This window comes from Ceratina calcarata, unplaced genomic scaffold, assembly GCF_001652005.2.
Source record: "Ceratina calcarata isolate Rehan_Ccalc_2016 unplaced genomic scaffold, ASM165200v1 scaffold90, whole genome shotgun sequence".
NCBI lineage: Eukaryota > Metazoa > Arthropoda > Insecta > Hymenoptera > Apidae > Ceratina > Ceratina calcarata.
In genome coordinates, this window is record NW_017180369.1 from 137,060 (window position 1) to 158,129 (window position 21,070).

Genomic DNA, 21,070 nt, shown 5'->3' on the forward strand with positions numbered 1-21,070 from the left:
TAAGCTTAAAGATGATGACGATGATGATACGTTGAAAAAAGTATGATTCGTTTATGAATGAACGATATCGCAAATGAAAATGATAATATGTATTTTATACAAGAAGATTCGATTTCGTTCGCGCGTACGATGTTCCTATCCACAGCCTTGAGAATTCCACTTATTTAATTATTTAAACGATGGAAAGTATTTTGAACGTCGCGTACATATACACAAATGTATATTGCATCTGATCGTACTCCACACGTCGCCATAGTTATTAATTGACTTTTAATTGTCTATAGTTTGATATGTAACTAATGTTAAAATTATATTAAAGATACGATTATAGATTACGTTTGACACGTCAAAATAAAAACAATTTTAACCTACGTCTGGATAAATAGTTACTGATGTAATTTTATTTTGAAATTGAATGTAAAGGGAATGTGAAAATACAGGNCACCTAAGTAAAGGCGCGTATGCGCGTGAAAACCCGGCCCGTATCTCATCACTGAAGAGGTAGCACTAACTCCGGGTGATGACGACATCGGTAGGAGTTAGTGCTACCTCTTTCAACTTATATTACTTTAAGGGAACAGTACGCTTAAATATTATTAAAAAAAATTTAATGAATATAAATTATTTAATTAAAATGATCGGATGATATGTAATAAAATGAACCGAACCGTTACATATAAACGCGCTGCTGCTGCTGGTCTCTTAGTCAACAGTCCCTGCTGTCATGCATACGCGTGATTAAACGGTAGTAGCTTTCGTTCATTCGTTCAAACATAATATGTTGGCAGATAAAAATTGCCAAGCGATATTGCAAGCATCTATACATGGCTCACGATTCCTACATAATTTTTAAATATCGTAAATAGCTATGTACATATACATAAATTGTTTTCCATATGCTCTAAGGATTATCATCGGCTATACTCGTCCGCAGCGTTGCTCGTATATACGTACATACGCATCACTGACGGAAAAGACGACGACGGATATTTGTTTAAACTTACAGGTACTGGAAAGTGCGTACGGACGTACGTGCGTGCGTGCGTGCGTGCGTGCGTACGAGAACCCGACTTTCCCTCGACATCGTTCTTTTCTACACTGGGATCACTGGGTTGTATTCTTTGTTGACGACATAAAATTTATGCTTCTTCCCGAACAAGCCCCATATGACGGCAACATTTTCAATGATCAAGTTGAAAGGAATCGTTGATAATGCCCCGCAAATACATAGTATAAATCGCGCGATGCCAAATCGGTACAAAGAAAACGATTTAATCACGCCGAACACGTACATGTAAATATTCACTGCACCGATGAACATGCATAAAAAATCTATGATCTGTGGACAAGTGATCGGGTAAATTGCTGCTAACACGAAATTCGAAGTGGAAAGAGGCATGGTCACCCACGAGTAACAAGATATGCCAAGGAGCAACTTCTTGTTCAACGGAATGGCTTTGGAATGTACGACGAGTAATATGCCTTGCAACCATCGTTTTCTCTGTTGTACAAAGTCCCACAAGGTGAACGGTGATTTTTCCCACATTTCTCCGTCCACGAAGTTGAACGTATATCCTTGGGTATACGCTTTCATCGCGAAGAAACAGTCCTCGGCAACGGACCCGTCCAACCCATTGTTGAAAGAGACATTTCTCTCCGCACCCATCTGCGCACCCAGAACAAGAACGAGACAACGTTTGTGTTAGGCGATCTCGCGGCAGACTATCGATCATATTTATTACCTGAGTAACGACGTAAGAACCTTTCATACTGAAGAAAGGTTTGTGAAACATGGTGAATTGCAGTCGTAACTTTCCCATGTCATCGGCCACTCGAAAACTGTCGGCCAACGTTGTAATCCAATTGACTACGTCCTCGTTCGCGTACGTTATCAGTCCCTGACCAAACTGATGTTTCCCGTCCAATACAAAGTTCAATATTCCACGAATAGAATTTTCGGTGAGTAAAGTTTCCTCGTCGAGATGTACGATCCAATCGTTGTCCGCCAATTCGTTTGCCACGTTCTCCAAACAGTACTGCAGAGCACGTGCTTTGAACAGAGCACCGCTGCTCGGACGATAATTTTCTGGCACGACCACTTCTCTGATTCTTCTGTGAGGCATCAATCCGATCGGCTTGTCGCTGACCACTTCGATTTGAAAGTTCTCCAGCCCAGTTTCCAAACACTTGTTCAGATTTTTATTCACGTTCGCTATGACTAACTGCGGATAGTCGCCGCGCGTCACTATTCTAATGCAAATGAATGGTGCGAGTAACGGCGAACCGTTTAAAACGACTTTATCCGGGAACGCATTGTACACGGTCAATCCCACGAAATTGAACAATACTTGCGGGAAAGAGAGAAACGTAAGTATTCGTAGTAAGTACAATGTGAATGCGCCAAGAAATCCATATTGAATCCAAGGATCCAGTGTTTCCTTCTTCTCGTCATTCGTCCAACTGAGCCCACCGGCGACCAACTCGAAAGTAATTATAACGATGAATAGTAAGCAACAATGTAAAATATGTTTTGTTACACTGTTCAACATCATTCCTGTAAGAAATTAGATTGCAAATTTAATCAATCCAAGATCAATCCCGATATCAATTGTCAATGATTAATTCAATGATCAATGCATTAAGAGATCAATGCCGATATGTATTGGCAGGCAGGCAGGCAGGCAGGCAGGCAGGAACCATGTAATTACTACTGAACGCTTTCATACGATTATCAAGAGATCTACGATTGACATGGTAATAGGAATTTTACGACGTACTTTAATCTTATCTAATCTTTGAATGTAGCAATAATTTTAGTTGAAACATAAAATTGTCAAATGTACTATAAGTTTCAAACATAAATAATTACATAAAATTTCTTATTAGTCACGTACGTAAACGATATTTCTCATTGAACGTTGAATTTTAGTGAATTATTAAAAACAGAATATAAATACCTTTTTAGCGTCCAGCCGAATATTTAATGCATTATTTTATAATGTTAACGTATTGCCCACAGTGACAAGTAGCTATGCTTGTTATATGTATATATTATAATTATACATATAAATGAATCAGTGAATGACACACACAATATCTGGTTTGGCAGAGGTGGGTGTGTAAGAACCGACGATATATTCTCATCACATATCGATAGTTTTACACTGGTCCCTGTTTCGTGGTCGTCGTTCACTCGTCGTCGATGATAAGAAGTGAGTCGAAACAACGGCACATTCTTCAAGCGTTTTATACGCAGGAAATGATTAAATATCAATAGCTCGAGATAAGCAGGCAGAACACTTGAAACTGCGGCAACGAAATTTGACATGTAAAATGTATACACATAGATACGATGTGTAGCTAGGCTAGCTGACACAGTGCACGAACCGATACTGATATTTACTTTTTCCTAACTATAATACTCTCAACACCCTGCACATCGATCATTACGATCGTCAACGATGTCCTCTCTGTGCTGCACAATATTATTAGACATACACATGATGTTCAATTTATCTTTTTCCTGCTCGTATATCTGAATATCTTGTTGCTGATGATAAATACTCGAGTGACCTCAAACGATTTTGAGGCGCCATCTAGCGTTCACGACCGCGAACCCGCTTGGCTCCAATATCTACCGCGCAGCTTAGCGCGCGTCGCTCACGTGACCGCAGTGACGTTCGTTTGAAATTTGAAATTTGAGTCGTTCTTATCCTACTGTCGCTTTTATTAGGGAATGTACAGGGAGGTAGTTTTGGGAATAAATTCACGTTGTTATAATCTGGAATTTTGAGCACGATGAGGTGGCGACGGATACAATCGCGGGAGTTCCAAGGTCGGGATCCGACCTTCGTCGTTCGTAAACGTATCGTTATCGTATCCAAATTCCGGTTTCCTATGGATCTCGTCTTTCGTCGGCTTCTGGACCTTTTGTTTGGCACCTGCTCCTCCGTCCATCAAGAACATGGTGAAGAAGAACATGATAGAGCCTGGAGAGGTGAACAAATAATTTCTCTATGAATTCTCTAATAAATCGTCGACTGCCGATCGATCTGCACGATCTATCCGCGCCTGTCCTCTGTTGACGCATCGCGGATATCCGTGGTCGATGATGATACTTACTGATACCGTAGAAGCCAGCGTAGAAAATGTAAAGAGATCCTCGGAAGCCGATGGCTCGCCTGGTCGGCTCGACCAATATTGGTAAATTGCCGCCGATATTGTTCATGACGAACAAGAAAGCACCGATGGTGGTCGACCTGAGGTGCAGAGGAACTATTTCTACGACTACCGCAAACACGATTCCAAACCACATTTCGGCTGTAATGGACATGATCACAGTGTTTCTCAGTCATTGTCAATTAATAGATACGTATGTAACGATTGAGAAACGACGACGTTTCTACTTACCGAAGAAATAAGAAATTCCAAGCGTTATCATAGCCCAGAGGGGTGTGAAGTATACCGAGCCGAATGCGAACGGCGTCGCGATTATTTGGCTGATAGCTAAACAGGCCACTCGCGACCTAACGCCCATTTTCGCTACGAACTTGTCGCTGATTACGCCACCCACTACAACGCCGATGCTACCGATCACTATGGTCACCGCGAACAGCCACCAGCCTAAATCGTAATCGGGGTAGTAATCCCTGTAGTAGAGATCGCAATTGTACGCGAAACACATGCCACCTAAACAAATGAATCGACGTGTATTGATCATATTTCACAGAGCACCATGTTTCATGGTTGAAATGAATGGACAGGTAGGTAGGTAGGTAGGCAGGCAGGCAGGCGTGCATAAGTAGGTACGTAGGTGGTCGACGCGAGAACGAGAAACGGCTGGTGGATCTGGAGGAGGGCTTCGGAATGGTAGCGCGTAACGCGGTATTGATCGACCAACGAATAATTCTTGCAAAGATATCGTTGTACTTTACCGCAATGTCTGATGCTGGCGGCCAAGCACAACATTATGATCCTTGGTTGCAGGATCACCTTCCAGATACGCGTCTTCTTTACGTCGCCGCCGGCGGTGTCCGTTCCATCGGTGGCCGTCGATTTTCTTTCCGGCTCGGAAAGCGTGAAAGTGAGAGCAGCTATGATCAGCCCGATTATCCCAGCTCCGTAGTAACATGCTCTCCAGCCCTTAATTTTAATCAGACAGACACATACAGCTCGGTTCTATTAGTCGGCTCGTGTATACGTGTGTAGAAGCGTACTATACATATGTATGATATTTAGCATGATGTCATCGTTATACGCGTACCGAAAAATGAAGGGTATAGGATAGGGTAGGATGGCTCGCAGCCCTGTAGTTTTTCATTTTCCTCTCCAATGGAATCACAGTACGGTAGAGTAGAGTATGCATTGAAATTGTGTCGATATACGCACCAGATCTCCGATGTTCAGATTTGGAATGTATCTACCGACTGGAAATGCGATTCCATAGCCACCGTAAATGCCCCAATTGAATATCGACATAACGAGGCCTCGTTGCTTCTCCGGGAACCAGTCGGAGAGCAAGCCCGTGGCCAGAGGGTTGCATCCCGCTTCCCTAAGTATTATTATTATTTAATGCGAACGTGATGATTTTACAGTACAGTGAATATGAGTAGTAGATCGCGTAGGTACGCGTGTGTCTGTCTGCATGCAAATTTCAATAGACATTAATTGAATAAAATAAAAACCGGCTTATCGCTCACCCTGCCGCTAGAACCATACGTAGAACGACCAGCTGCCAGTATTCTTTGACCGCTCCCATTAGAACGATTGCGACACTGAATACCACCGTGCATATCGTTAATAATCTTACTCTGAAAAATTAAATCGTTCAACTTTTAGTCGACGTTTAATCGAAATAATTTGGCATTTTGCGACGGAATGTGTGACACGTACCTATTGTATTTATCAGCGGCGACGCCTAGAGCAACTCCGACGATCGTGAACACGGCGATGAAACTTGGACCGGCCAGGATTTGATAGTCGAGACCGAGGCCGTTGTAATTCCATTCGCAGTACCGTGTTCCATTCAATTCGAAGGACACGCAGCTGCGAAACAAAATACATTCCAATGCTCGCGATTCTACGGTTCGCGGTTGAACGCGAGCCAACACGAAATAATGTAGCAGAGTGCTGCTCCTCGGATTACAAATCGTACCTGTTTCAATCTCTATTCTATTCGATTCGATTCGATTCGATTCGATTCGATTCTATCCTCGTATTCCTCTATAATGGAATTTGAAATAGAACCGTACCGGCGAAACAGTGCTTGCAAATACACTTGGACAATTAAATACAATTTGATTTAGGAATCGGTGCATTTAGAAAGAGAGAAACAACTCGATGTATGTACTAAATACGTATGAGACGAGTGTAAATAGCCGGAAAACGTACAGACTTTCGTTGTTAGCCTCCTCGCATTGAATCGGTAATTGTATGATCGATAACGTGGTCGAGTTTAATTGGCAGGAAATATCGCCGTAGTGTAAATCCTCCGCTGTCGCCTTGCTCGTGACACCTTGAAGACACGATTAAGGAAATTCCGTTGATAACTGTTCCGTAATCCATAATTAACGGTCGCGGAGTATTTTTAAAAACGAATCGTTCATCCGTCGGTTGACAGATTCTAACGAGTAAGCGTAAACTATTTGCGATGATGAACGGAGTGGAGAAGCAATCGTACCGTAAAAAGATCTACGAAACACGTCGACGAAAACAAAACAAAAATTTATGAATCTCAGGCTGAACGCGCGGCTGAAAATGAAAATGAGAATTGTCCGATATCAGATGCTGATAAAAACAGACGTTGCGTCGCAGATATAAAGCGAGCCACCGTGAAAACGTTCTGTTTTTTTTCGTTGAATTGGACACGTGGAAGGAAGAACTCGCGATAGAAACGCACATGGGAATCTGATTTACAATTTTTAATAACGTTCCCACGTAACTCGGTGTCGTCGCGTGCAATTAGCGGAGCAGGTGGGTATGCAGGCGTTTAAGACGCGTCTCGTCGAGGATAGAGCAAGTATAACGCACGGTATGGTATTCGATTAAATTCGCTTACCAATTAAATAATGACCTAGCTCCCCGAGCACGTATCCCACTGAAACGATGGCCAGCGCGTACGGCTTGTACAGGAATCGTGATTTCTGCACCATTGTGTTCAGCATCGTGCGCGTCTCTGCGTAAAAGAAGAAAATAACAGGCGAGAAAAATTAAACTCCACCGATATAGAGACAGTTAACGACGCAAAACCGTTAATTGACGTCGAGTGAATCTGGAGCGAAGGACGGAGGAGACGGACAATGAGTACAATGCTTCACATTTTTCGCTTCTTCACATTATCGGAGTATACCAGCCAGCTCGTGTAGTCGTAGCAGAGCAGGTGGGCACGGCATAGGTATTTATGAAAATCACCTATGCAATAAGGAACAAGTGTATGTGAACGTAGTAGCGGTATATAAAAATATAATTCGTACTATGATGCTGGCTGTAAGTGATTACTCGTCGGAAACGGCTACACAGATTCTGTGAGCGCGTTATTTTCCATGAAACTGTCTACTCATTTACATGCGTTACTAGTTTTTTCCGTTTCTATTAAATTATTCGCACGCTGCCGCAGAGAGAATCGTGCCGTTTACGAAATTGATATATTCAGACTTATTGAAACGATCTATACTTAATGTCTTCTCGATGAGACGATGAAAAATCTCGACGGAACGAGTTAACGGTGTGTCATTAAATGGTCGGGTTATATAACGCAGCGGTAGTTAAGGTCTCGCGTCGATGATTACCGTGAAAATTGAAATCGCGTTTACATACTTGTTGTTAACATTTACATTTATTTGATCGCAAATGTACGCGATGGTATCGCTGACGCGTGTGCAATATTCCATATACTATACTCGACCGCATCGGCCGGAGGACGATCATTACGTTTCGTTGCATGGCTAACGATCAGTCGCACGCGTGCCAAGTTTCGTATACGGTACGCTATAAATTACCGTTCGAGGAGAAGAACAGATTTTCGAGATGCTTGCGAAAATGTAAAACGTGTCGAGCGTCGATTATAGGATTCCATTCAAATCACACGATACATACGAGTATGCGAACAACAACGTCGAAACGAGTCGATTCGAGATGAATTTGCTCAGTCCGATATTTTGCTAATTTTCATACTCGGCTCGCTGGACACGGTCGGTCGGTTGACATCGTCACGATGCAGAAAGGCGGATAATCGTAACAGGCGATTTACCATTCGCATTCCTTTTGCCTATTGCATAGTCTACCGCAATACATGCAAATAGCGTACGTAGGCATATCATCGAATCAGCTTTTCGCGTATTCATTCGTGTCGATCGACATCGATTTTTCAAATCCCACTCGATCGTAGGACGCGTGCAAATGGCGAGCAAAATCTTCACCCGAATTCGATCTGACAACTTGGAGGACAATTGAACGAAGCAATCGTTAAACGTTCTGCCATCACCATTGAGAGACCGTAAGGAAGAGAACCGCGTCTCTCACAATGAAACAGGGCAAAAGGATTCGCGTGAAGTCGTTCCCGTTTACGAGACGAAAGAAAAAAAAGACATACAGACGTTAAACGGATGAGCACAGGGGGTGATGATAAAAAATTACGGTCCCTTCCGACGGGTCCCTATCACCCGGTCAGACCAGGAATTGTCGATCGCAACGTCTGTACCTTCCTTCCATTTTTTCGTCTCACATGCATGCACGTATGCGTATAACGGGAGAGCCAAAGGAAGAGACCGCGTGTACACGTAGAAACCTAAACGATCATGAAATCACACGTTATTGCTCACGCGTCTCTATTTACGGTTACGACGATACAGCAAGTTTTTTACTCGAAGCACATTATCATACACGCCGTTATGACTCGCACGGCAATTAAACGTGCGGCGATCAGTCAATACGTTTGAAGAACGCGGGTGTGTTTCGCACACGCCGCGGCTGAAGATGACGATGTTATCGTCGCGATAGACGCATGCAAGACGGCGTGTACGAGAAATAATTATACGATCGTTTGTTGAAAATCGTAAACGAATTCGGTGGCGACGGACATGGCTATAAATTGGTGTAAAACGTGAATGGCACTGGTTCCGCCCTGCGCTGCGGCGGCATTCACGGTTCGCGAAGAAAATGTGACAAACTATGCCCGACTGGACTTACTCATACTTTTTGACCCGAGGTCGGACGATCAAGGTCTAAAGAATAACAGTTTATGCAACAGCGAGCATTTTCGCGCATTCGTCTCTCGTTTCGCGACTAATCACGTTGCCGCAATTAGCCGTCATGATTAGAAAACGGAGAGCCGCGCGAGGCATTGCGTACGGGCGGCGCGACGCGGCGGACGGATTAATTTGCAATGCGAATAACCGGATGTATTAGTTACCGTTTTTTATCGCCGATATACTCGCTCGCTCGTGAAGGGGAACGCGTAGAAAGACAGAAAAAACGGGAGCAACAACGGGGGGCGGGCAGCGATCGGGATCTCGATCGCGCCGATATTCTATAATTGCCCGATGAAAGATCGAAGGTCGCCTTCGAGGCGTACACGCGCGCCCGGTCTTCCTTCCGATTGGACGCGAATCAGCGAGCCCTCTATTAGATCGAAACAACGCGGTATCGCGAATAAAAAATTACCGGTGCGGCTCGTTAATCGATCGATCGGCTTACATGAACGTTCATCGATTCGATCACACACACACACAAGAAAATGTAAAACGTGTCGAGCGTCGATTATAGGATTCCATTCAAATCACACGATACATACGAGTATGCGAACAACAACGTCGAAACGAGTCGATTCGAGATGAATTTGCTCAGTCCGATATTTTGCTAATTTTCATACTCGGCTCGCTGGACACGGTCGGTCGGTTGACATCGTCACGATGCAGAAAGGCGGATAATCGTAACAGGCGATTTACCATTCGCATTCCTTTTGCCTATAGCATAGTCTACCGCAATACATGCAAATAGCGTACGTAGGCATATCATCGAATCAGCTTTTCGCGTATTCATTCGTGTCGATCGACATCGATTTTTCAAATCCCACTCGATCGTAGGACGCGTGCAAATGGCGAGCAAAATCTTCACCCGAATTCGATCTGACAACTTGGAGGACAATTGAACGAAGCAATCGTTAAACGTTCTGCCATCACCATTGAGAGACCGTAAGGAAGAGAACCGCGTCTCTCACAATGAAACAGGGCAAAAGGATTCGCGTGAAGTCGTTCCCGTTTACGAGACGAAAGAAAAAAAAGACATACAGACGTTAAACGGATGAGCACAGGGGGTGATGATAAAAAATTACGGTCCCTTCCGACGGGTCCCTATCACCCGGTCAGACCAGGAATTGTCGATCGCAACGTCTGTACCTTCCTTCCATTTTTTCGTCTCACATGCATGCACGTATGCGTATAACGGGAGAGCCAAAGGAAGAGACCGCGTGTACACGTAGAAACCTAAACGATCATGAAATCACACGTTATTGCTCACGCGTCTCTATTTACGGTTACGACGATACAGCAAGTTTTTTACTCGAAGCACATTATCATACACGCCGTTATGACTCGCACGGCAATTAAACGTGCGGCGATCAGTCAATACGTTTGAAGAACGCGGGTGTGTTTCGCACACGCCGCGGCTGAAGATGACGATGTTATCGTCGCGATAGACGCATGCAAGACGGCGTGTACGAGAAATAATTATACGATCGTTTGTTGAAAATCGTAAACGAATTCGGTGGCGACGGACATGGCTATAAATTGGTGTAAAACGTGAATGGCACTGGTTCCGCCCTGCGCTGCGGCGGCATTCACGGTTCGCGAAGAAAATGTGACAAACTATGCCCGACTGGACTTACTCATACTTTTTGACCCGAGGTCGGACGATCAAGGTCTAAAGAATAACAGTTTATGCAACAGCGAGCATTTTCGCGCATTCGTCTCTCGTTTCGCGACTAATCACGTTGCCGCAATTAGCCGTCATGATTAGAAAACGGAGAGCCGCGCGAGGCATTGCGTACGGGCGGCGCGACGCGGCGGACGGATTAATTTGCAATGCGAATAACCGGATGTATTAGTTACCGTTTTTTATCGCCGATATACTCGCTCGCTCGTGAAGGGGAACGCGTAGAAAGACAGAAAAAACGGGAGCAACAACGGGGGGCGGGCAGCGATCGGGATCTCGATCGCGCCGATATTCTATAATTGCCCGATGAAAGATCGAAGGTCGCCTTCGAGGCGTACACGCGCGCCCGGTCTTCCTTCCGATTGGACGCGAATCAGCGAGCCCTCTATTAGATCGAAACAACGCGGTATCGCGAATAAAAAATTACCGGTGCGGCTCGTTAATCGATCGATCGGCTTACATGAACGTTCATCGATTCGATCACACACACACACACACACACATACGAGTCCGTCGTGGCCGGAAGCGTAGAGAGGTGTGCCTCTGACAGGACACGTTTCGTTTAAGAAACGTCTCTTGTTCTCCAGCGCGTCTGCGGACGCAAAATTCTATTTCTATCCACTTGCATCCGTGTTCCACTTTCGAAGGGACACCCTTTGCTTCGCCATGTGGGGCTGACTATGTGGCATACGTCTCTGCTCACGCTCTCGTAACGAGCGTTGCGCAAATAATGCGAAACAATAGCTCGTTCGGAGTCACGGTTCGATCTACTTTATGCTCGTGCAGGTCGCGCACCGATGGGCAACAGTGAATTGTTCTACCTGTTACGTTCGAAACGCGGCGGGTTTAACAAAAGATCTGTGCGACGGTGAACCGGCTGGACGTGAATAGTTGTGCGCGTCGTTCGGAATAAGTTCCGCGGAATGCAAAACGATCCTGTCCGCCGGCGGAAACTGCGTGTATCCGTCGCGCACATGGTCGCATATGCGTGATTTTTACTAGAAATAATGAGATCGATCGTCGGTGGCAATACCGATGCTCGCTACTACTTACGTGGTGGACCCGGCTGGTCCGATGAGACAACGAGATAATCAGCGGGGGCACTGTCAGTTTGGCCCACGGGACACGATGCACCAAGCGAAAGACGAGAGGACACAGAGAAAAGACGGTTTACATCTAGGGTATAGATAGACGGATGGATAGACAGAGATCGTATCTATACACGAGGGATGGAGCGGTAAATGAGAACCGAGTCAGTGATCAACCTTTATTTATAAGAAAGTGTCCAAGGATCGGACCTTCCGCACAGAATCCGGTGAGGAAGGGGCAACCACGGGAGTTCTTATGCATCGAAGTACAGGCGAGAGTGCTCAACGGCGGTGGGAGTATTCGTTACTACTCTTGATCTTCCGTGCTCCCAAGGTCCTTTCTGTGAACCAAACGACGTTTGTTAAGTTCGTCTGTATCCGATCGTGCCATTTGATGCCGAAACCGAGAAGGGAACAGGTACACGTAAGGACAGAATTGGTGCTGCAGTCGGAAGGACGCGGTGGACGTGGCAAAAGGAACTGTTCCAAAACAGGAACAGTGCTCTCTCCCATCTGATGAATCATTGAAGTGATGAAACGCTGCTATCATTACGATTCGCCGAGCCTTGAACAATAATAATTACGATTACGTTTGAAGCGAAGAGTAACAACGGTCTGACAGAGGTAACGAGTCTAAGGTGATTAACCTGCGCGCGATTAAAGCGACGTGTATGGTCACTGGCGGCGGTGCGTGTACATATACGTATGCGTGTATACGCGTATTATTCTCGTCGTAACATTGACATACTTGACAATACAACAACATTAACGACAATAGGCCGATCAAGTGCTCATTGACAGTTGCATTGATACGCGCTTTATGCATTGCGAACAACAGATTTCGCAGACTCTCCTTGAACGATCTGCTGAACTGTGATTGTACGGCCAGTTTTAATAATGGATCGCATGCATGCACGTAGAATTCCTTCGCTTTTGCGGGGAAAGATTGAAGGTTTGAAGCAGCTGTCACGGCACAGTTTTATTTAAATCCTATTCGCGGGGTAAAATTGACGTGGGTCGTGCCGCCGCGCCGCGTTCACGCACTATTACACACGTGGTGGTGTCGGTGTCGGTGAAGAGGAACCGGGTAAATAAGGGTAACAGGGGGAACAAGGATACAGGAGGATGGAGTACGCAATCTCCCTGTTATCGACCTGATGTGATACCAAAAGAGCAGGGAGAACCACCCCAAGGGAGATCGAACGGTGGCGAGCGACACCGAGTCCAACCGAGGGGTGAGTCGCGCGCGCGGTGTCGTACCTTCCTCAGGACCATCGTGTCACCTTCGAATCGAAGCTACCTTCCACCCGATTATTAGATCGCACGACTCGGCCGCGCACCGTAAACCATTAATCGCCCGTTTATAATCGCCGGCGTCGCCGTTCGGCTCGGTCCAGTTCGAACGATTCACCGGCACGTTGGAAAAACCAGTTTATTAACGTTATTATTCCCGTTTCGCTGACCGGAGCATGATCGCGGATCTCCTCTCGCGTTCCCAAACACGGTCGTCGAAGAAAACGATCAGTCGAATCAGAGAGTGATTTAAGAAGTAAGCGAGAGTGAAAGTGATCGTTGTTGTCAATTAATTCGCACGGGGCGGCGGCTGCTGCTGCTGACGCTCAGATTTTCTCTGCGATTTTCTGCGTTGACACACAGCGGTGGTTATCGATCATCGCGCAGAGGTACACAGAACGGAAGTGCGAGCGGTATTAATACGTACGCGCGCGCGTCCAACGATGGACGAGACCTGTCGAAGGATCAGGCTCGAGAGGATCATCGCGCATGAAAAATCCGCCGAGTGAACTTACACCGTTGTGTCGTGTATTTTCATTCGGGACTACTTCTATGGGGGAGATTAAAGCTCTTGCGTCTCGGTCCGAACAAACAGCGTTTCGTGGACCGCGGGAGCCTCTAGTTTTCGCACAGAGTCAGAAGGTTGAATCGATGAAAATCAGATTCTGCCATGATCTTCGTGGTCCTGTTGCTGTTTCATCGTTGTTAGCTGCCCAAGGATCATGGCGAACTTTGACCGACGTTACGACGCTACGACCGTGAAAAAAGTACGTTTACGCTCAATTATTTACAGTATATTGGTGGAACGTAGTTAACGGAAAACACGTGTGTCGATACCCATCGATTGTCTATAGTTTCTAATGGAATTACATAGGCGCGTTAGATATTTCACAGTAGTTGTACGTTTCGTACACAAGCCGGCGACCAGCCGTAAGAACGAATTTTTATGCACATGCCTGCATGCACCTGCAGCCCCGTTTACTTCTCTCGTCGCAAATCTGCTGCCGCTGCGATCTAGTATAGTAATTAGTTTTTTTTAATTTTTCGTTCTACACACGGTAAACCGTAGCGATCTCTCTGACAGTTCTAATCGATCGTAACGATTAACATCTCATTATATTCCATGAAACGGAATCGTCGTGATCGAGCGTGTCGTCGGATAAAGTTAACTATATTTATACCACCGATAAAATCAATAATACACGTTGCCCGTTAACTACGGGTAGGATAAAACGATTCTATTGATTGTTCGTTCTTCTACTACGATGTATATTAAGTAACACCGATAAAGTACACCGCGTACGTAGTACCTATTATTATTATTAATATTTCTGATCGCTCGAAATCACGTGTCAAATTAATAGCTTTATGTATTAGTTTCATGGTTGATCAGGAGGCAAAATGCAACTTTGCATTCTTTATTTCTTATCCGATTCGGATTCATGCGCCTATCTTTATCCAAAATAAAACAATGTATTGAATCAGTTGTGTCGAATTGTTCACTGTAAGTGACACCGACCAATGTATATCGAGGTCATCTCCGCAGCTACTCGTTGTACCACTGACTGACAGTTTCTCGGTTGTAAGTTCTCGTTCAAAGTGCTCGCTATAGTTCGCTATATCGTGTGTTTTAGATACCCGGATAACCGGAGACGGTGAAGAATCGTGGTAACGAGAGTAACGGAACGGAACGATGGTAAGGATCGCGCGTGGTCTCCTTGGCAATGACTCTCACCGCCGCTGCCGCTGCTGCTGCCGAACAAAGGCGTTTTTCGACCGCTATCCTAAACAGATACTGACAGATCGAACGGGAGCAACTATCCGGTGGTGGTGGTAGTGGTAGTGGAAAGGCAGACACAAGAAACGAAGCGAGCAAAACGTAACGCGATCATGGGCTCTCTGCCGAATCTCCACGAGTTGTCGAAGGACAAGCTCGAAAGTCCTGCTTTCAGACCGGCTCCGATCGGGGGCTTAGGACCCATACGACTGCCAGCCCAGCCTCCGCCGTTGGCGCACACTCACAGACGCGCTAGAAGCACCGGTCATCATCATACCCTATGGGACAACGACGCTATGCTCGAGGTACTCGTCGCAAAACCAATTTTTACACCGAACAATTTTATGCTACTGATTCTTCGCTGATCGGTGTCGTAGCGCGCATACATTCGTTTCGGTAGTAAGTACAGTAGCAGAGTACGAATTAATTCGTGCAGTATCGATCGCGGGGCGGGCTCGTTGTCGTCGGCTAGCTGGTAAAAACGAGTTGGTTAAAAAACATTTTGTCTCGCAGCACATGGCAGCATACTCTCCCATCTCGTGCCGCGCGACGAGAACGTCGGCGATGCCATGGCGAAGGCGCGACTCGATGAACTCTGCGGCGGGCGCGTCCTCCGTGCGCCGGTTGATCGCCGCCGTGAGGGCAGCGCCTTCCGGTTCCAGGCCGCCGAAGAAAGCGATCCTGAGGCACTGCGCCGCTCTTCTTCTGGGACACGCGAGCTGCTCGGCTGCGATGCTACCTATATTCCCGTTGCAAGCGGGCCTCGGAGCTTTCAACGCTCATCTGGGCCCGATGCTGCTCGCCCTCCTCTACGCGGTCGCCACGCTCACCAGTTGCTTCGCGCCGATTCTGCTGCAAAGATTCGGGACGAATCTCGCCGTGTGCACTAGCCACCTGGCCACTACCATATTCGTCGGACTACACTTGTATCCGAAATGGTACGCAGCACTTTTCAATCATGCACGTACAAGTGTACGTATGACTCTTGGTATGCGTTTTATTAACGTCTGTGTCTGGAAACAGGTATATACTGTTACCTAGTTACGCGATGCTAGGCGCTTGTGTGACGCCGAACTTCCTGGCGAGAGTTTCACATGTAAATACATCAGCGTCGAGTTTAGCATTGGTCTACGTCGATCCCGAGGTGGATTCCGACGAAACGAGACGCGAGTGCTTTCTGAGAAGACTTAATCGAGGAATCAAACTAGCAGAGGATATTGGTCTCGCACTGGGTACGATCATTCGCATTATCGCGATTCACCAACTTGCTTGCCTGCATCGCCCGGCGATAGATTGGCAAACAATAACGAAAATGTGGTTGCGCGGTTTCATGTTACAGGTTGTCTGATAGCTGCCATACTCGTAAAATTGACAGACTCCGTAGGTGTGAACACGATGATGAGCAGTGAAGTGAGCGATTATTGCGGTGCGAGGTACTGTCCAGCAGAGGATATTTATTTTTACAACAGCAGTAGCAGCAGCGGCAGCAGCAGTAGCGGCGGCGGCGGCGACGGCAGCAGTAGCACGGTCAATCCGCCTCCGACGTTGTCGTACAGAACGTCGAAAATGTTGGTCAGCATATGGACAGGCCTGGCCGTTCTGGGCTTCGGCATATCGTGCGCGTTCCTCGACTCTAGGCTGAAAGAACCGCAGAGCGTCAACGAGAAACACAGCACGCAGAATATCCTTACGTCCGTGAAGACCGCCTTCCTAGACCCTAAAATGCAACTGGCCGCACCATTGACGCTGTTCATCGGACTTGAACAGGGTTTCATCTATGCCGATTTCATCGAAGTGACTGAGGCGACTCTCTCTCTCTCTCTCTCTCTCTCTCTTCATAAATGTCGGAACGGATCCTAAACGCACAATGTTATCGTTTAACAGGCGTACGTAGTCTGCGCCTTGGGAGGAGCCAGCACGGTAACTATAAGTTTTTTAGCTCTGGCTTCGTTTCAAGCCCTCGCCGGCGTCACTCTATCGATGTTACTGAGACACATTAAAAGATATTTCGTCGTAGGTAAGCGAACCTGATCGATCCACCCTTAATTAATTACATTCCGTACGCGTGTATGACACGCGTTTGATATTTAAACGCCACCCGCGATCTCGTCTCGTTTTCGATACAGTTGTAGGATTCGTATTCCACGCGTGTTTGCTGCTGGTCCTGATCAGTTGGAGACCATCCGGAGACGACCCAGCACTTTTTCACGTAATATCCGCTGCCTGGGGAGTTTGCAACTCTATTTGGGAAACTTTGATACACAGTGAGTCCGATTTCTCATCCGCTACTTTCGTTTTCCGAATTCCGTCAAACCGAACCGACGACGCCGGGTTTCTTCGATCGCATGCGAAACTAATCTCTGTGTTTACTCAGCACTGGTATTGGGTCTGTATCCGAACTCGTGGCAAGGCCCGCTGTCGACGTCACTGTTCTGGAAATGGCTCGGCCTCTCGTTAATTCTCGGTTTGCACGGATTGGTCTGCACACGATTCCGTGTACTCGGCCTCGCTTGCGTCCTTCTGCTCTCGGTGATCCCGTACATATGGCTGGAAATCAGGCTGGCGAAAAGAGGTAAGAGCCTGGCGCCATTGTGACTTGGAGAATTGTCATCGACCACGGCGAGCGAGCACGGATCGACCTCCAAGGCGGATCAAGCATCAGCTCGTTACAAAGATTGAGATAAGATCGTTCCATTCGGCTTGGGAAAGACCAAGAGACGACGACGACGACACGACCACGAACAGAGCAGCAGGAATCCTTTCGCAGAGCGCGCGGTCCCCAACAAGGAACACCAGCACGCGCGGCGCAGGGAGAACAGCGTCGCGTTTGCTTGCAACGTCGAGTTGCAAGATCCAGCGGCGAAAAAAGATCAGCCGATCGTGGTGGACCCGCAGCAGATTTGTTCGCGTTCGTCGATCGCGGATCACCACCACCACCACCACCACCAACGGCGGCGGCCGAGTACCATTTCCGCTGCCGAGCTGCAGCTGCATCGAGCGAGCATCGTTGCCGTCGTCGTCACCGCGGATCACCGTCGAGCGAGCATCCTCGATGCTGACGAGGATCAGACCGGCGGCGGCGTTCTTCCTGTCTCTTAAGCCCGACGGCGAAGCTACGTTCCTCTTCTTGCGCGCGGTTAGTAAGTTTCGCATTTTTCCACTGCCTACAGCAACTACTGCGTGGGCGGAAACGCACAACGATCGATGTCGCTTCCAAAACACGGTCAAACGATCATTCTATGATTTACACTTTTCTCCACTCGTTTCATTATTTGTACGTACGTAATGTGAAACTTCGCTGACTTTCGATGATTTAAGGATGTATAAGCTATCATGTGCGAAGTTGGAAGAAACAACTGACTTGAGGAAGTACAAGCATAAAAAGTTTGAAATTTTTGACGCTTTTTAGAATATATTTCGAAATTTTTCGATATTTTGACGAAAAAAAAATTTTCGATTTTTTCGAGATTTTTCCAAGGGGTACCCCTTCAAATTTTGCGAAATTTTCGTTTTTTGCCAATAACTCCCAAACCGCTGGACTTACGAAAAAATTGCATAGAACCTTTCTTGTAGAGGACGACGAGATCTACAATTTCCGTATAAAAACTTTTCGCTAGCGTTAATAGTTCTTCTATATTTTTTAGCTTCTTCTATATTTATTATTAGCATTGTTCTTCCGACGTCTGATTTCTTTTTAATTATAGGAAATGCGTTCTTCTGAAGTACATAAACTTCTGGGAATGACTGTATAGCCAATAGATCCTGAATCATCATACACAGTATATCGTAACTGCAAACAACGCGCAAAGAAAAGTGCGAAATGCGCAGCGCAGTCTTTTCGTTCGCTCTAAAGTTGAATGGAACGAACCAAAACGAACCGATCAGAAATCGGAAATTGTGAATCAGAAAATAATCATAATCATACAGAAACATACGATACGAATAGAATACGCATAAAATACATATATGTATAGTATAGATGAGCGCGAGTCAATTGGGAGTTGTGTTGTTGGGTATATCCGTAAAACGACTCGTGGCCGTTATTCAATTATCACATTTTCATGCAACGATTTTAACGACTGAACGCGCGAGGTATCTACTTGGTTCAGATTGAATCGCAATCGGAATATCTGACAACTGACCGAAGATGCGCGGGAATAGAATACAAAATTAAGTATATTATTGCGGTCGTTCCGATATCGTGACCGCGATTGTGAGATCACGCGCGGCACACGTTTTTTGATAAAGATTTCGTCGTAACGATCTGTCTTGCATAATTAAATAAGTCTTTATCGATTCATCCTATTACCTGCTGGTTATTAATAAATGTGATGCGAGCACGCTGAACACTAATTGTATACATACGTATAATACATCTCTCTCTCTCTGTGTCTGACCGAGAAACTCGCTTGACCGACGCGACGACGCTCGAGCGTCAAGCGCCAGTGTACCTGATGTCTTTCCGAAAAACCCTACCTACCTACCTACGTAATCGAACATGTTATTGTTACAGTTGTTTCTCGATCGAAGCGAAATGAGATTGGTGGTGTACCAACGCTGGTACAGTAAAGGCGAAAGTAATACAATACTTATCTCGTTCACGTTCGACACGAACACTATGGACAAATTAAAAGTAAGCTAACTAGCTAATTTCGTGGTACGTGCGTAGCTCGAGACGTTTTCAATTAAAAACGAGAATGTTATATATTCTTCGCAACGAGAGATGACAGACTTGCGACGAATGTCGATCGATTTTCGATCTCGTCAACGCCACTGTGACAACGCGATCGTTCGTTATTATTCTTATGGACTTTAAAGTGAACCGATAAACGATACTTCAGGTCAATAATAACATATGTAATCATCGTCACCTTTACGGGCAGGAATATAAAACGTCGACGAAACGTCTTCTCCGCGGGACTCGTTGTATATCTTCCAGGTGTTAAAACGAAAGGATCCTCGTCTATCATCCTCCTTTCACGATTCTACATTTCAGTGTATGTACATACTGTGGGAAAGAATTTACGATTTACAACGTGTACTTAAGTAAAGGTATGCGTACGTGTACAATATGTAATACAATATAATGTACGCGAACGTTCTCTAACGATACGACCAGCGGCAGACGAACAGCTGGATTATACGTATATTCGTTCGAAACTCGTTCCCAATGATTATTTATCGTATTTTTTACAACGTTCTTTATCATATCATATAAGGTGAAATGAAATAAAGTATAAATGTTCGTTTATACTTATATCGTGGCGTCTTCTAGGCTTTCCGTGCGTACAAAATAAGACGATAGCTTAAGCGAAATTACTTTTGCGAATGACATATTATATTACATGTTTTATTACAGATTTTAAAATAAACAAATTGTATCGACACGTAAATAATTTAAATATAAATTGATACGCACCTTGTCGATACTGTTAATGCGTGCGCGGGGATTAATAGATGATAAAAAACTGCGTCGCCCCACAGTTTGATTTTGATGATGGCGGCGGCAGTCAGTGAATACTGTGTGCGTGCAGAGTGTGTGTGAATGTGCGCGCGCATGAATTTATATGAAGTTACATTTCCTAATTTATATAAATGCCGACGCGGTCGCGGCAAACAAATAGCCGGACTATTTGTGAAAGAAGAAAACACTGTTCACAAAAAATTATTACGTCGAAGGACACTACCGTTCTCGTTCCCACGTCACGTTTCAATGTATCGACTGATAATGATTATTAAAATAAAAATTGATTCGCAATTATACATACAACGCGATCGAATGTAATTTCGCGAAAAGAATCGTGACGTCGAACAATATAATTATGTCACGTTTGTATGCATACCAATCGATATATTTTGCAATCTTGAAACAAATAAATACGACTTAACTATATAAGGTCCGTATGCATAGACTATACGAGAAAAGTAGATATGATATGAGAAACCGGGTTCAAAACTGTAGCACGTGGACAAAAATGGCAAA

The 21,070-nt window shown here is 45.5% G+C and overlaps 3 protein-coding genes across 6 annotated transcripts; 1 reads left to right on the forward strand and 2 right to left on the reverse strand.

Annotated features, from left to right (window-relative positions):
- Positions 1–591: 591 nt before the first annotated feature.
- Positions 592–3,603, reverse strand: egh (beta-1,4-mannosyltransferase egh). Of its 2 annotated transcripts, none has more exons than XM_018035460.2 (3): positions 3,404–3,603; positions 1,743–2,554; positions 592–1,666 (listed from the first exon to the last, which is right to left on the reverse strand). In XM_018035460.2, exons 2-3 carry the CDS (start codon positions 2,550–2,552, stop codon positions 1,094–1,096), a joined length of 1,383 nt encoding a protein of 460 aa, XP_017890949.1. In that variant the 5' UTR covers positions 2,553–2,554; positions 3,404–3,603; the 3' UTR covers positions 592–1,093. The 2 variants fall into 2 exon arrangements, with proteins under 2 accessions (XP_017890949.1, XP_017890947.1); XM_018035458.2 differs by having other exon boundaries at positions 2,958–3,603.
- Positions 3,604–3,703: 100 nt separating this feature from the next.
- LOC108631515 (putative metabolite transport protein HI_1104) lies at positions 3,704–20,586 on the reverse strand. 3 transcript variants are annotated; one of them, XM_026818893.1, is made up of 12 exons: positions 20,507–20,586; positions 19,959–20,095; positions 12,195–12,358; positions 7,058–7,174; positions 6,391–6,514; positions 5,893–6,045; positions 5,700–5,810; positions 5,389–5,551; positions 4,935–5,142; positions 4,411–4,689; positions 4,123–4,320; positions 3,707–3,989 (listed from the first exon to the last, which is right to left on the reverse strand). In XM_026818893.1, the coding sequence occupies exons 3-12, from the start codon at positions 12,277–12,279 to the stop codon at positions 3,775–3,777; spliced, it is 1,653 nt and encodes a 550-aa protein (XP_026674694.1). In that variant the 5' UTR covers positions 12,280–12,358; positions 19,959–20,095; positions 20,507–20,586; the 3' UTR covers positions 3,707–3,774. The 3 variants fall into 3 exon arrangements, with proteins under 3 accessions (XP_026674695.1, XP_026674694.1, XP_026674696.1); XM_026818895.1 differs by lacking the exons at positions 12,195–12,358; positions 19,959–20,095; positions 20,507–20,586 and adding exons at positions 7,249–7,410; positions 11,983–12,183; XM_026818894.1 differs by lacking the exons at positions 12,195–12,358; positions 19,959–20,095; positions 20,507–20,586 and adding an exon at positions 11,983–12,183 and having other exon boundaries at positions 3,704–3,989.
- On the forward strand, positions 13,213–18,473 carry LOC108631516 (UNC93-like protein). Its single transcript, XM_018035493.2, has 8 exons — positions 13,213–14,077; positions 14,945–15,392; positions 15,601–16,025; positions 16,111–16,319; positions 16,427–16,881; positions 16,972–17,104; positions 17,214–17,351; positions 17,462–18,473. Exons 2-8 carry the CDS (start codon positions 15,201–15,203, stop codon positions 17,680–17,682), a joined length of 1,773 nt encoding a protein of 590 aa, XP_017890982.1. The 5' UTR covers positions 13,213–14,077; positions 14,945–15,200; the 3' UTR covers positions 17,683–18,473.
- Positions 20,587–21,070: the final 484 nt, after the last annotated feature.